At 47.4% G+C, this 15,040-nt stretch overlaps 1 protein-coding gene across 2 annotated transcripts in view; it reads right to left on the bottom strand.

Annotated features, from left to right (window-relative positions):
* Nucleotides 1-1,289: 1,289 nt before the first annotated feature.
* IFNGR2 (interferon gamma receptor 2) overlaps nt 1,290-15,040 on the bottom strand; it is a 27,551-nt gene continuing 13,800 nt past the window's right edge. For both annotated transcript variants that reach the window (XM_055313477.1, XM_055313478.1), the window contains exons 3-7: nt 13,898-14,106; nt 9,564-9,709; nt 6,014-6,173; nt 5,465-5,622; nt 1,290-1,964 (exon numbers count right to left, since the gene is read on the bottom strand). In XM_055313477.1, the coding sequence (XP_055169452.1) occupies nt 1,824-1,964; nt 5,465-5,622; nt 6,014-6,173; nt 9,564-9,709; nt 13,898-14,106 (814 nt within the window). In that variant the 3' untranslated portion in view covers nt 1,290-1,823. The remainder of the gene's footprint in view (nt 1,965-5,464; nt 5,623-6,013; nt 6,174-9,563; nt 9,710-13,897; nt 14,107-15,040) is intronic.

Raw genomic sequence — 15,040 nt, 5'->3', positions numbered from 1 at the left:
TCCAGGCCCTGAAGCCAGTTCAGCCTTCTGGGCATCTGGTCCCCAGAGCCAGCCTGCTGGCCCCTGACTAGCTGGAACTAACTCCCTTCCCCACACGGTGGCACATAGGCACTTCCTCTCTTACAGAGCTATCTGTCCCCTTTCTGTTGGGCTCAGACTCTTAGCCTGCTTTCTGCTACATGCATGTCCTCCCACCCTCACTGTGCTTCACCCCATAGCCCCAAAAAGGAAGCCCTTCTATCTCACATCCCCTACCTGATCTGAGCCAGGTGTTCAGAGTCTCCACCTACTAGCTCTTCTTCCACACCAGGCTCGACTCAGATGCACCTAATAAAGTGGATCTCTCCCAAGAGCACTTGCATGGAGCGGGGCCTGGGGGCAGGGGAGGAGGGGTCCTTTTATGTCTTGTCGGCAAAGTACACAGTGCTTGGTTAGAAAGTCAGCCCAAGAGCCAATTCCTCACCAGTGGCACAAGCGCCAGATGAGAGAGAACTTGGTCCCATTGACCAGTGCCAGAAGCTTCATAATCATACCGTGTCTCTTCTTCCTAGTGTGTTTTGGCCACCAGTAGGGGCTAAAGCAGACCTTACAGCAAGTCTATCACTTGTGTGTGTGTGTGTGTGTGTGTGTTGGGGGAGGGGACATGTAGCTACACATCCATTTCCCAAATGTCAAGGGTCACAGAAATGGGATTTTCAATCCAAAGCCTTTGAACCAAAGAACCTGTCAATACTTCCCTCATCAGAAGAGTGCATGCCCCGTGGGTCCATCAGCGAATTCTCTTTACTGCCTACAAGCCGCTGCCTTGGTCAACACACAACTCCTAAAAAGTGAAGTGCTCACACAGCTTCTGAAAGTGCCCTTTAGGGCAGCCCGGGTGGCCAGCAGTTTAGCACCGCCTTCAGCGCAGGGTGTGATCCTGGAGACCCGGGATCAAGTCCCACATGGGGCTCCCCGCATGGAGCCTACTTTTCCCTCTGCCTGTGTCTCTGCCTCTCTCTCTCTCTCTCTCTCTCTCTCTCTCTGTGTCTCTTGAATGAATAATTAATAATAATAATAATAATAATAATAATAAAAAGAAAGTGCCCTTTGTACCTGCCTAAGGAACCGAGGGATGCACGCAGACTGTTCCCTCTGAGTGATCATGAGGTCTTGGTAGCTCCACCGGGTATCACTTAAGAAAACGGAAATGCAGATATAGTGATTTTTAGGAGTTGGAACTTTGCAGAAAATAAAGAAGCCAAAATAAAGGGGAAAGCAGCAGAACATTCACATCGACTTGTAAAAAGTTAATTACACAATCTTTTATTCCCTAGCCTGAAAAAAAAAAAAGGCTTAAATCGCAGGATAATATTTACAGGACTAATCACATTTTAAGCTGAGAGACTGGATATGAAGAAGGGCCACTCATTGTCCCTTGTTGGGACAGGCTGGGACAGACAGGTTATGTGATCTGCTTGAGGGGTCCAGTCAAGGAGAGGACCCTGTGTCCCGGCTGCCAATGAGCAAAACATCAGGTGTGTCAGAGCTGTTTTGCTGACAAATAATTGCATGGCTTTTTAGTGTTTAAGAGAAATCTTAACTTTTCTGGGATATCTCTGTATAATAATTCTGGAAACTTGTATGATTAGAAAACCCTTAGTTTAAAGGAAAAAAAAATAAGTGTGCCTCCCCCATGAGACCCGTTACATCTTCCAAGGCACCATCGGGCTTCTGGGGGCAGGACTATGGAATGCAGGGCTCCGTAAAGTACTGACAGGAACGTCAGCAGCTTCAATGGCTCAGAGCTCTCATCCCACAGGCTGGCTGGCTGGACCAGAGTTTTAGTTCAAAGTGCTTTGGAGAACATCTTCTCGCTCCTTCTCTGGAAACGAAACTATGGACACAGAGTCCCAGGTGTCATCCTTTGGCGAGCTGTCCTTGTCCAGGGCCTCTAAGATAGGCTGGCTTGGGTCCTTTAAATACTAGAAAAGGTTAAAAACCAACATTGTTATTAGTTTTATCAGTTCAAAAGAGCAGACCTTCCACTTGACTCTTAGCTGCAGCACAGGCCTATCTTCCCCAGGTGTGCGATCCTATGCTGACCACCGCTGCCACAACTTCTAAAACAAGAGCACCTCAGGGGGCACCTGGGTGACTCAGTGCTTGAACATCTGCCTTTGACTCAGGTCATGATCCCGGGGTCCTGGGATGGAGTCCCACATCAGGCTCCTGCAGGGAGCCTGCTTCTCCCCCTGCCTATGTCTCTGCCTCTCTCTGGGTCTCTCATGATAAATAAATAAAATCTTAAAAATCAATCAATCAAACAAACAAGAACACCCTTCACATCAGTAGTAACCTGAACACGAATCCAAGGGCCAACCAAGATCACACCAGAGCTCGGGAGAAGCGAGGCCTGACTTGCTGCACTTGCTGCAGGCTTGGGGGTGGCTCTTCCCAAAACGTCTCTGGAATTCAGAGGATGAGGGGCCTCTGGTTCACTCATTAAGGGGGAAGAGAGGGAAAGTTCGCCAGGTTTTCCTCAGCCCCTCCACTCTGGTTGCTTCTGTTTCACACAACACACATGGAGCAGAGAACAGAGAAGCGGGGCGCTGGGTCGGGGAGAGACGGAGAGGGGCCTCGTGAGGTCTCTATCTGCCCTTCCCCTCCCACCCCTGCTCTAGGCTGAGCCATCATTTCACTGCTGAGTGACCCAGAAACCCATGCCTTGCTCTTGGACGTGCCAAGAGACACTGCAACACACAGTGAGCTGAGAGCTTACTCATGACGAGAACATAAACCAATCATGTGCACTTCTGAAACCTCAAAAATATGAGTGAAACCTGATTCACTCTTCTCATGTAACTTCAGTGCCCTTTGATACATATTTTTCACACTTTCCCAGGAAAGTGAACTGAAACTCTGTTTCAGAGCCACACCCCACAGGAAAAACTAGTAGTAAATTCACTTCCTAGGGACCTGCTGGTTGTTCTACTGTGAGGGAGAGACAAATGCAAGGAAGATTCTGAGTCCCACTGAAGGCTGTTATTTTGTGAAAATATTAACCAGGGAAGGTTGGGGGTTGTGTGTGTGTGTGTGTGTGTGTGTGTGTGTGTGTGTGTGTGTGAGAGAGAGAGAAAGAGAGAACTCACTTAATATGAGTTCTACCCTCTTAATAAAAATTTTAAAAGATTTTGTTTATTTATTCATGAGAGACAGAGGCAGAGACACAGGCAGAGGGAGAAGCAGGATCCATGCAAGGAGCCTGATGTGGGACTCGATCCCATGACCCCGGGATCATGCCCTGGGCTAAAGGCAATGCTTAAACTGCTGAGCCACCTGGGCTGCCCTCTTAATAAATTTTTAAGTGCACAATGCGGTACCAACTATAGGCACGATGAGGTACAGCAGATCTCCAGGACTTACTCATCGTGCATAACTGGAACTTCAGACCCAATGAACAGCATCCCCTCGAGCCCCTCTCCCCTGGCCCCTGGCAACCACATTCCACCCCTGCTTCTTCTTTTTTTTTTTTTCCCCAAGATTCCATTTATTTATTCATGAGAGACACAGAGAGGCAGAGACACAGGCAGAGGGAGAAGCAGGCTCCACGCAGGGAGCCCGACACGAGCCAGTTCCCTGATGCGGGACTCGATCCCAGGGCCCCTGGATCATGACCTGAGCTGAAGGCAGATGCTCAAGCACTAAGCCACCCAGGGGCCCCTGAACATGTAATTTGTATTATGTCTGTGTACTTTAAATACCCCCTGACAGGGGAAGAAAGATGAGGAACTACAGTGTGGGACCCAGGAAATTAAACAAAATCCCCTACCCCTGGACAAGCAGAGCAGGACTGACTCTATTTTGGGCTGCACCCGCCTTGTGCTGACCTGCTTATTACTTAGGGCACTACCTCGCCCTAGTCAGAGACCAGGACACACCCTAATCGGAAATCTAGCTCAGCTGACCAGCATGACTGTGCAACTCTCTGTGTATCCCACTGGCCACTGGCCCCTATAAAGTTGCTAAGCCTCTTAGTCTCGGGGTTCAAGTCCCTGCTCCGCTGCGTCGGGTATACTTGGACCCAGGCTCGAGCTTGTAAATAAACCCTCGTGTGTTTGCATCGGTGTCGGCTCCTTGGCGGTTTCTCGGATTTGCGATCTTGGGCACAACATACAGCTCTTTCTGGAAGCACTGCTCTTTCTCCGCAGACTTGGACTTTATCTAACTCCTACTCCATCGAGGTATAACGGAGTGAGATTCTGTTTCCAGTACCTTTGCCCCGATTTTGCTGCCAATAAACTTCCAGAAGCAAATCCTTTTAAATGATCTTCTGTTGGCTCACTTCTGACCCTAAGCGTGTCCCCCGTGGTGTCCTCGGAGGGCCAGGCCACCTCAGAGCCTCGGGGCGGGTGGGGCTGTGCAGGAAATCCACTCTCCCAGAGACCCCGTCCACCCTCCTTCCTCATGTCTTTCAAAATACCAGTAACATCCAGGGAGCTCTCGGTGTGCAAGGCTCTGTACTCACAGCCCTGGGTGCGTTTGTCCTAGAATCCTTCTAAGTGCACACATCTGACCCACAGCCCAGGCTCTAGACCCCTGTCTTTGCCACCCTCCTATCCTCTGCCAGGCTCCCTGGGGGCTTTCTCCCAAAGACATGGGGCTCATGTGCCAATTTCTTGGCCAGGCCAGGCACTGGCTACCTTTTTTCACCAACTTCATGGCATTAAAAAAAGTGTTTTAAGTTGCGGGAAAATACACATAACATAGAAGTTACGTCTTAACCGCTTTTAAGTGTACAACTCAGTAGCATAAAATACGTTCACACGGCTGTACAACCCTCACCACCATCTCCGGAACTGTTTTTATTTTACAAAACTAAAATACTATCCCCATGAAAGACTAACTCCCCACTTCTTCCTCCCTGCCCAGACCCTGGTACCCGCCACTCTACTTTGAATGGCCTCTATGAATTTGACTCCTCCAAGTATCTTATAGAAGTGGAGTCACACAGTATTTCTCTTTTTTGTGACTGGCTTAATATCTACCATAATATCCTCAAGGTCCATTCACGTTGGGTCAGAAACTCCTTCCTTTTTATGGCTGAATAACATTCCACTGTATGGATAGACAATATTTTGCTTATCCATTCATCCAGTGATGGAAACTTAGGTCGCTTCCACCATTTGGCTGTTGTGAATAATGCTGCTATGAACCCGGGTGTACAAATAACCCTTCTAAAAATAGGCTTCATGCCCAGCGCAGAGCCCAACATGGGGCTTGAACTCAAAACCATGAGCTCAAGACCCGAGCCAAGATCAAGAGCGGGATGTTCAACCAACTGAGCCACCCAGGCACCCCTGCCCTATAGCACTTTTTAACTCAACTCTCTATGCCCATGGCTTTGTCCCCTGCCATACCCTTAGGCATTACCAGGGGGCCGTGGAGTGCTAAGATGTCACCCACTAGACATGTGCATACGTACCTCTTCTATTTGTAATGGGATGGTTGGTGGAGAATGAAACCAGTATTTTATCAGGCCTTTGTATTTCAGGACCAGGAAGAAACAGGCCCCTGCCAGTGCCAACAGCAACAGAAAGATTCCCACGGCAATTATGATGATTTGCTGAAGCTTGGTAGTAGCTAAGAAGAGGACACAAAAGTGAAAAAGAGGCTCATCCCACACGGGAAATAGATATCGGGTCATTCTTGATCTACCAACTGCTTAGAGGCTTCACTGTCCTCATGAAATGGACACATACTGTCCCTCCTCCACCCAGCCTCACATGCCTGAATGAGTAGCTAGTAGAGGCAATCCTAAAATCAAGCAAGCACCGTTAGCTGTCTGGGGCTGTTATTACTGTCGATCTCAGCTTCTCCTTCCTTCTCAGCAAGGAGATCGTCCTTGCTTCTTGCCCTTCTCTCTGGGTCTCCCCACTCCTACGTCCCTCCACCTAATAAGCCATCCCTGATTTCACCACTTGGGGAGGATTCTTGTCCCAGCTCAGAAAGGCCATGACGTGTCCTACATTACCATCTGCTGCTGTTTCGTAGCAAGATACGTTGCTTAAATGTCCGAGTCTAGAGAGCTTTGAAACTGTCCAAACCAGTTGCGCCTTGACTTGTAAACAGTATTCTCTTAAGGGCTTCAGGTCATTCAACACAATGGAGTTGCTCCTGAAAGGGCCTTTAACCTATATAAAAAACACCAACAAGCACATATGAAAATTACCTGAACACACACGGTCGAGCCCCTTCTACCTCTTCCAATATTTCCTCAAATCCGCAGGGAACATCAAAACCAAAGAATAAAGAGTTTCTATCTTGAGAGAGTCACTGGCTTGCAGTGGACACAGTTTATACGTGAAATCCGGTGAGCCGTGTGGAGAAAGACACTGATGGCTTCAGAGATGTGTTTCTGGGGCCTCGGAGGGCCCACCCGCTGTGGCAGTGGAGGGCCTGCCACTGGGATTTAGCCAATTCCAAAGTCTAGGATGAAATTTTCTCCTTTAAAATTGCTTAAGTGGGGCGCCTGGGTGGCTCAGTCAGTTAAGCCTCCAACTCTGGATTTCAGCTCAGGTCATGATCTCAGGGTTGTGAGATCGAGCCTCACGTTGGGCTCCACGCTCAGCTAGGAGTCTGCTCGTCCCTCTCCTTCTCCACCTGTGCACTCTCTCTCTCTAACACATAAATAAATAAAATACATAAATAAGTAAAAAAAAAATTTTGAAAATAAACAAAATTGCTTTAATGCCCAGTGCATTTACTTCAAAATCACTATTTTGTACTTCATGGTCAATGTATTCTAGATACTTCAAGGTAGGTAGTCAATGAAAAGAGAAAAAAAAAATCATCATGGGAAATAATGTTCCTTTAGTTCCCAGTCTCCTTCCAGTTTTAACTGAAATGTGCTGAGGCCTCTCTTACAGAGTTTTGGTCAACACAATCTTGGTGAGTTATGTAGCTGGGGACACAGCTGGATCTCAGATTCTTGAGGATCCTGTCTCCTTCCCATGTTCTGTCCCTGATGCCACTGGCTCCCTCGTGGGCCTCATCAACACGCCCATCTGGATCCCTCTGGTCAACGACTTCTTACTCTCCTGGACAAAGTTGCCATCATTCCACAGGGAAACAGGGAAAAAAATACATTATGGCAATATAGGATTTCTTCTAAGGGATTGCTTTCCTATTTTGAGATGCAGGAGAAAATGCTATAGCCATTTGAAACGGTGGTATAAAATATGCTCAGTAACGTGGAGATGAAGCTGCTATAGTGGTTCCTGAAAATCACTGTATGCAGAACATCTTATTTTTAAAAATATAAAATAAGCATATTACTTAGGAATAATAGTAGGATCATAGATGATTTTTTTTTCTTCTGTTTAATGGTGATGGACTACCAGGGCAGAGGAGAAAAATTTTTGCTTGTGATGCCACGTAAAGCCATTTTTAAAAAAGGTTTATTTATTTATTTGAGAGAGAAAGAGTGTGTGTATGTATGAGTGGGGTGTGGGGGGTACAGAGGGAAAGGGAGAGAATCCCAAGCAGACTCCCTGCTGAGCAAGGAGCCCAACTCGGGCTTGAACCCACAACCTGGAGATCATGACCTGAGCCAAAACAAAGAGTCTGGTGCCTAACAACTTCGCCAACCAGGTGCCCCACCACATAAAGCAATTTTAAGTACAAACTTCCTTTGGGGTTTATTTCAGCCACCACCTGGCATTTCTAGAATTTAGAATAACAGATTGCAGAGACCTGAGACTACTGTCCTTGGAGGGCCTGCTTGCAAGGGTAACCATAGCTGGCATCTGGGAACTTGGAATCCGGAAGTGTCCCCCCTCCGCACCCCCTACCCCATTCCCTAACTAGTATTGGCATCTTATGGTACAAACAATGTTTTTTATTCTGAACACCTGCTCTCCTTCTAGGAGTCTGGAATTTTGATATGTGCTAGGGAAAAGAGGCCTGTATTTCCAATAAAGCCCCTGGGCACAGGGTCTCTGATAAGATTCCCCAGAGGACATTTCACATGTCCTCACGGTTTGTTGTTGGAGGAATTAAGTGTGTCCTGTCTGAGTCTTTTGGGAGAAAGTTCTTCGAAGCTTGTATCTGGATTCCTCTGGAGTTTGGCCCATGTGCCTCTTCCCCTTGCTGATTTTGCTTTGTGTCCTTCTTCTATAATAAACCATAGCCATGAACACAACCATGGGAAGGTCCCATGGGTCCTTCCAGCAAATCTAGGGGTTGATCTTGGGGACATAGACTCACAGATGGGATGGGGATATTTTGGTGGCTCTCAAACTCATGTGAGCCCTAGAGTCTTCTGTTCATAGAAATCCAAAGTATAGCTGCTCTGGTTGGGGGGGGGGGGGAGAATCCCTTCTGGAATCTTCCAGACCAGGCCCTTCTCTATTCTAGTTGCCCAGACCTTGATCTCTTGATTCAGAGAAGTAATTATTTCCTTCTTCCCCATATGATAAGAGTCTATTCTTCAGTGAATTTTGCCTTCCTCAATGTTTTTAGACTATTAAGAAACAAGGAGGAAGTGCAAATGTAAACTATGTAAGAGAAAAAGTACAGAGCATGGATTCTAGGCTCAGATGTTTCCACACCACTGTGCTGCTGACCTTGGGCAAGTTACTCAAACACTTGGTTTCCTTCTCTGTGACTCTGCTCAGTACAAAGATTAAATGAGATGATGTAGCTAAAATGCCTGGCCCAGGGCCCCATACAAAGAAGGCTCTCGATAAACATAAGCTCTTATTATAAAAAGCTATAAGCATTTTATAATATACGTAAGTCCAAACCATCATGCTGTACCCCTTATACTTAGTGATGAATGTCAGTTATCTCACAATAAAACCGGAAAGCCAAAAAATAAAACAAAAAAATTATAATACTGTTGAATTTAGGAAACCCTGAAGCTTACATAAAACCTGATGAGATAAACATGATAAAACCTCATGAGGTGCAGCTTGGACAATCAGGCACCGTAGACAATTTAAGGCCAGCATCTTCCCTTATACTACGTAGGAGGGACCAGGCCCTGCTGGTCTGACACATCTTTGTGAGCCTTACAGCCCCTCCTGCATTTCTGACGGATCCCGGCACTTGTAGTTCCCCAGACATCCCGAATCTTCCTCCATCCTTCTCCCTAAGAGGCTCTCTCTCCTCCCAGTGGACTTTTTGCCTGTTCATATATGGTTTCCTTGCAAACCATTCAAACCAGAGCAATTTCTATAAACCTTGCAGACTGCAGTGGTGGACTCCTTGTTGTAGAAACAGGCCCTCTAGAACCTTCTCCACGCTTTAGAGTGCCACAGGGGCACCGTGAGCATCCCAAACAGTGGGGCTAGGGTGCTGTCAGGCAGGGAGGGGCCTTCAGATCCACCTGGCGGAAGGGGAAGCTCCGCACAGGGAGCAGAAACTTGGGTGTCTGGGGGAAGGATGAAAAGTGGTTCAGGGCCCAGACTCTAAGGCAACACTGGGATGCTCTGTCCTTCTCATCCAGTGTCAAGTACACTTTCTTTCGCTGAATCAAAAAGGAAAGAAAAGCAAAACAAAGTAGAAAAAAATGCTCTTGCCTTTTGGATTCCGCCCTTTTCCCAGTAATGGACGTAATACAAAAAAGTGGCAGAGGAGGGAGAGATGTCAAAGGGAGAGGAAAACCTGATGACAAGGGAGCCTTCTCCTGGAGTCACCCAAACGTTTTCAGGAGGCCCAACGGTCACTGAAATAGAATAGCAAACACAAACAAAAAACATATATATGAATATATACATATATTTTATATATACTTTTTCTGTTCATCGAAGTGTAAAGTATAGCAGACATTTTATTTTATTTTATTTTATTGACTTTATTTATTTATTCATGAGAGACACAGAGAGAAAGGCAGAGACACAGGCAGAAGGAGAAGCAGGCTCCCTGTAGAGAGCCCAATGCAGGACTCAATCCCACGACCCCAGGATCACACCCTGAGCTGAAGGTAGATGCTCAACCACTGAGCCACCCAGGCGTCCCACTACAACATAATTTTATATTTATAGTGTGTACACACATGCACACACACATGTATTTATAAATGCAATGAGATCACATTCAGGTGCTCAAGACTAGTAGAGACTGCTTGGGGTACAAGCTTAACGTGGGCGGCCAAGGGGCAGGAGGTCCAGGAGGGCCATGGTGCACCACAAGGGGCTTCTTGCCTTCAGTGGATGGATGGCTCTGGCAACAGTCCATGTGGTGGCCCAGAGCCAGTCTCTCCACAACCCCCTACCCTAGGACACAGCTTCCATGCAGAGAGCAAGACCCACGACAGGCAAGTACTGGAGCCTCTCAGGCTTCAAAGCCCCAAGAGCCAAGATCTCTTAGGATAACTCTGCAGGAAGTTTCCAGAGTCCCCGTGAGGAACATGCACAGTTATAAGAATTGCTGCGCTCAACCCAAAGACCCGGATCCCTAAAAGGTATTTAACATGGCCCCAAGGGAGATACAGTTTATCAATCAAGGGTCATTTTGACGTAAGTGATAACACTGCCTAGGGACATGGCCAACATGCCACCTTGATCAGATTTCCAGAGATAGCTGGGAGGACAGCCGAAGATCAAACTTTTAGGCAGAGGAGGAGAGGATTTTGTTAGTCCTTACCTACAATCTATCTACTGTGTATATTTATTTTTAATATACATTCTTATAATTTTTTTTAAGATTTTATTTATTTGACAGAGAGAAAGAGAGAGAGAGATAGAGAGAGAGCCCACACACAAGTAGAGGGAGCAGCAGGCAGAGGGAGCGGGAGAAGCAGGCTTCCTGCTGAACAGAGAACTTGAGGCAGGGCTTGATTCCAGGACCCTGAGATCATCACCTGAGTTAAAGGCAGATGCTTAACTGACTGATACACCGAGGCACAGCCCTTATCATTTCTTTATAAGTGAAAAAAGTGGTGTTTGCAAACCTTTAGATCCATGTCTCCTAGCTCATTGTCCTGCTATGTTTAAATATAGTGACAGAGGGGCAGCCCGGGTGGCTCAGCAGTTTAGCGCTGCCTTCAGCCCAGGGTGTGATCCTGGAGACCTGGGATCGAGTCCCGCGTCAGGCTCCCTGCATGGGGCCTGCTTTATCCTCTGCCTGTGTCTCTGCATCTCTCTTTCTCTGTGTGTGTGTCTCTCATGAATAAATTTTAAAAAATCTTTAAAAATAATAAATAAATAAATAAATAAATAAATAAATAAATAAATAAATAAAGTGACAGAGAAATATTGGCATCAGAAGTCTATTTGTTGAATCTTTTCATATAGTTCACAGGACAGCCAAGACTGTGACTCATGAAGTCCTACAGATGAAGGGTTCCAGGATTCATCAAACAAGCATTTAAACCATGTGCTTAACTGGAGGAACTCAGATCAAAGTAAAATTCGGGTCCTACAAGTTCTAAGAGGCTCATTTCTGCACGGTTGACATGTGCAGGTGATCGATCAGATGGATCACTGTGAACAGTCCCATGTTCACAGTAGTGGGAGGATGTCTCTTGTGCTTCCGAGCTCTTGCCTGGGCTCTCCCGGGTGGGCAAGGCTCAGGCATCTGCTTGGGCCACCCTACTCTGTGCAAAAGGAAGTGGTCCCTGCAAGGTTTGCAGCTGTGCCCTCCGATCTCATTTCTTCTGGTGGAGGAACTATGTCTAGACAGACACCGGGCCAGCCTGGCCCACTGCCAGCCAGAGCAATGTGAGTGGATTGGCCTCATGTGACGAAAAGGTTTTGTTAAGCCTACTCACAGATGCTGGCCCACGTGTTTACAAGCTTTCCTATCACAGCCAAGTGACTGGAGCTTGAGAAGGCGCTGACTTGCCTGCTACAGGCCTCTCACCTTGGTAGGACATGTTCTCGAGACTTTTCTGTGACTTACACATGGTAGTGGGCCTGGAAGCCAGGGTGCCAGCTGTGACCAGTCACTTGATCTCCCAGAAGGCCAGTGCTGGGATACCTGCCCTTCTGAGAGTCACAGATCTGGAGTCTGGTACCAACCTGATAAGCCTGTCTCTTGAGGGGGAAACAATCGACCTTCTCTCAACACATTGAAGAAAGACTCGATTGTCTGTAGATAATAGTTGGTAGCAGCTTCCATGTACTAAGCTATTGCTGTAAACCAGGCGACGTGGATAGTCCATGTGTCCACCCAGATCTGTATTCCAGCCACAGAAGGTCATCTTCACTTCCCACAGGGAGAAACAGAAGCCTGGAGCGACCCTGGTTGCCCAGAGTCAGGAAGCAGCAGAGCTGGGATTTGAACCTAGGTCTACGTGACGTCACGGCCTGCCCCCTGCAGCCATCTCCTCCTCTCCTGCCAAACGCTTGGTAAAGCATCATCGCGTTGGTGATCCAGCCCGAGTGTACAAGTGGTGAACACAGCGATGGGATCCGAGGACACCGCTGCCTGAGACTTTACAAGTGAGGGGCAAAGGATGACATCCCAGCCAGGGACGACCTGGGAGCACTGCTGCCCAGCTCGGACCGGGACGACGGAGAGCAACTGATGGCTGGCACCGGACCAAGGTCTTTCACAACAGGCCCTACCTTCTATTTCTATTCCTCTTCTCCTGGACTATGGCCAGGGACCCCCACTACATTTTTTTTCTTTTTTTTTTCTTTTTTTCTTTAATTAATTTCCACCGAGGTGACATTTCATAGCTCAGATGTGTGCTGGTCCTCTACTCAAGGACAAACGACTTGTCCGTAGTAAATGACCTGTCTTCTCTTTCCATCCCTGCATCATTTGGCACAAACCGTTGATTGTCCTTCTCAGCTTCCTATTGCAGAAAATTTCAAACACGTAGAAAGTAGAGGGAAGATCCTAACAACAAGGCATGTACTCATCGCCTAACTTTTTTTTTTTTTTTTTTTTTTGCCCAACTTTTATCAACTGTCAAGTCATGGCCAATTCTATTCCTCCCATGCCCATCCCCTTTGCCTTCAGCCCTCCTTCTCTCTGGGTTATTTTGAATGAATCCGAAACATCACATCATTTCATGTGGAGATACCCCAGCATGTGTCTCTAAAGGATAGCCCCCCCTTATAATACCTAAGATTATAATAATATACAATACCTAAGATAAACTAACACTAATTGCTAATAGACTATCAAACAGCTAGACGGTGACCACATTCCCTCAACTGTCTTATGCTTCTGTTTCGCTTGTTTGAATCGGGATCCCATACTTGATGTCTGCGTAAACCAGGAACACTGAAGAAACACGGGGCACATGTGAAAGATGAATCGTGGAAGGAGCAAACGTACAAGCTCGCATCTGTCGATTCTTACGCCCCCTTCCAATTTCTGGGAGCACATGTGCTCATTCAAGCAAGTCTTTACTGAATGTCCACTATGTGCCAGGCACTGTTCAAGGCTGAATTAAAGCTTTTCTTGATCATAAAGGAAGTTGTGCCAGAAGAGATAAGGGTGATCGGTGAAGCCAATATACTAGTGTCTCGTCCAGCCCAGAGGTCAGCAAACATTTTCGGTAAAGTGCTCAAATAAATTTAGGCTTCGCAGGCCAGACGATTCCTGTTGCAACCATCTGGCTCTACTGCTGTAGCTTGAAAAGCATCCACAGACCATACGTTATTAAAAGATGGTGAAACTGTGTTCTTATAAAACTTTATTTACAACAACAGGTTGGCGGGCCGGACGTGGCCCGCAGGCTGTGGCTTGCCAGCCTCTGGACTAGCAAATCACACTCCTCTAGTGCCAGCCTCCACGGTCTGTACTTGGGTTGGACCATCATCCCCACCGGCTTGCTGGCTGTGTAGGGTGAGGGACAGGACGGAGGGGCATGGGGTCCATGCTGCTCAGTGAGGAGTAAAGTGAAGAAAGCCTGGAAAGGATAAAGGAAGTTTCACGGCCACATTCTCTTACTTACCATTCCTAAGGTACTGGAACCATGGCACTCTGACCCAGGTGGAAACCAGGTCTCCCACCTTAGCTCGGACACGCAAGGAGACGTTTAAGTGTGGTAGGAACTCCTGTGAAGGGCTGGTTGGGGTGAAGTCACACTCCGTCGTGGTGATGTTCATACAGTTCACACCTATGCTGTCCACACTGAAGTCGTACCACTGACTGCCAGAGGCGCTGGAAGGGAAAGAAAGGCCTTCACTTCACAGAATTCTCTGTTCTCCACACACAACAGTTCCCCCAGAGCTGATTTTTTTTTTTAAAAAAGAAGCTTTACTGAGATACAGTGTGCAGACCAAATAACTCACTCAGGTAAAGCAGACAGCTCAGGGTGCCTGGGGGGCTGAGACAGTGGAGTGTCTGCCTTCGGCTCACGTTATGATCCCAGGGTCCTGGGATCCAGTCCCGCATTGGGCTCCCTGCTCAGCAGGGAGGGTGCTTCTCCCTCTCTCTCTGCTTCCCCTCCCTTGTGCTCTCTCTCTCAAATAAATAAAAATTTTATACAAAAATAACAAAGTGCACAACTCAATGACTTCCAGTATATTCACAGGGTTATGCAACCATCACTATGGTCAATTTTAGGGCTTTTTTTTATCCCCCCAAAGAAACCCGGTATCCCCACAGCTGTCCATTTAAAGTTTGCTTCGCCCATGTGAAAAACCTGCTAAATCCAAGGCCGCATATTCTTGTAAATGACAACGCATTCCCCAGAGTCCCAATGCCACACCCCCACATGGGACTCTACTCTCCAGCCCCGACCTCTGTCCTTAGGTGACAGACTTGAGAAAACCAGGGAGGTGGCTGCTAGAAACCTCAATGGGAGGCAGTAGGCAGTGTTCTCTGGCCTAGAAAGCAAGACCAGGGTACACGGAAGAGATGAGGCTGGGGATCACTGCCACTGGCTCTCACGCATCACACGTGCTTCTAAGTATACCTCTGACTCGACTGGGGACTCTTCTGTCAAAGTGGCAAGTGGCAAGATGAAGGCCTCTTCAAGATGCATGCCCAGGGCTTCCATGGAAGATGCCTGCCACACTCACATGACCGCCAAGTGCTGGGTGCCCAGATCCTACTGGGGAGAGAGATCCCCAAGCACAGGCATCCCCATCTT

This window comes from Nyctereutes procyonoides, unplaced genomic scaffold (genome assembly GCF_905146905.1).
Source record: "Nyctereutes procyonoides isolate TBG_1078 unplaced genomic scaffold, NYPRO_anot_genome, whole genome shotgun sequence".
In the NCBI taxonomy this organism is placed as follows: Eukaryota; Metazoa; Chordata; class Mammalia; order Carnivora; family Canidae; genus Nyctereutes; species Nyctereutes procyonoides.
This window is presented reverse-complemented; position numbering and strand designations above follow the sequence as displayed.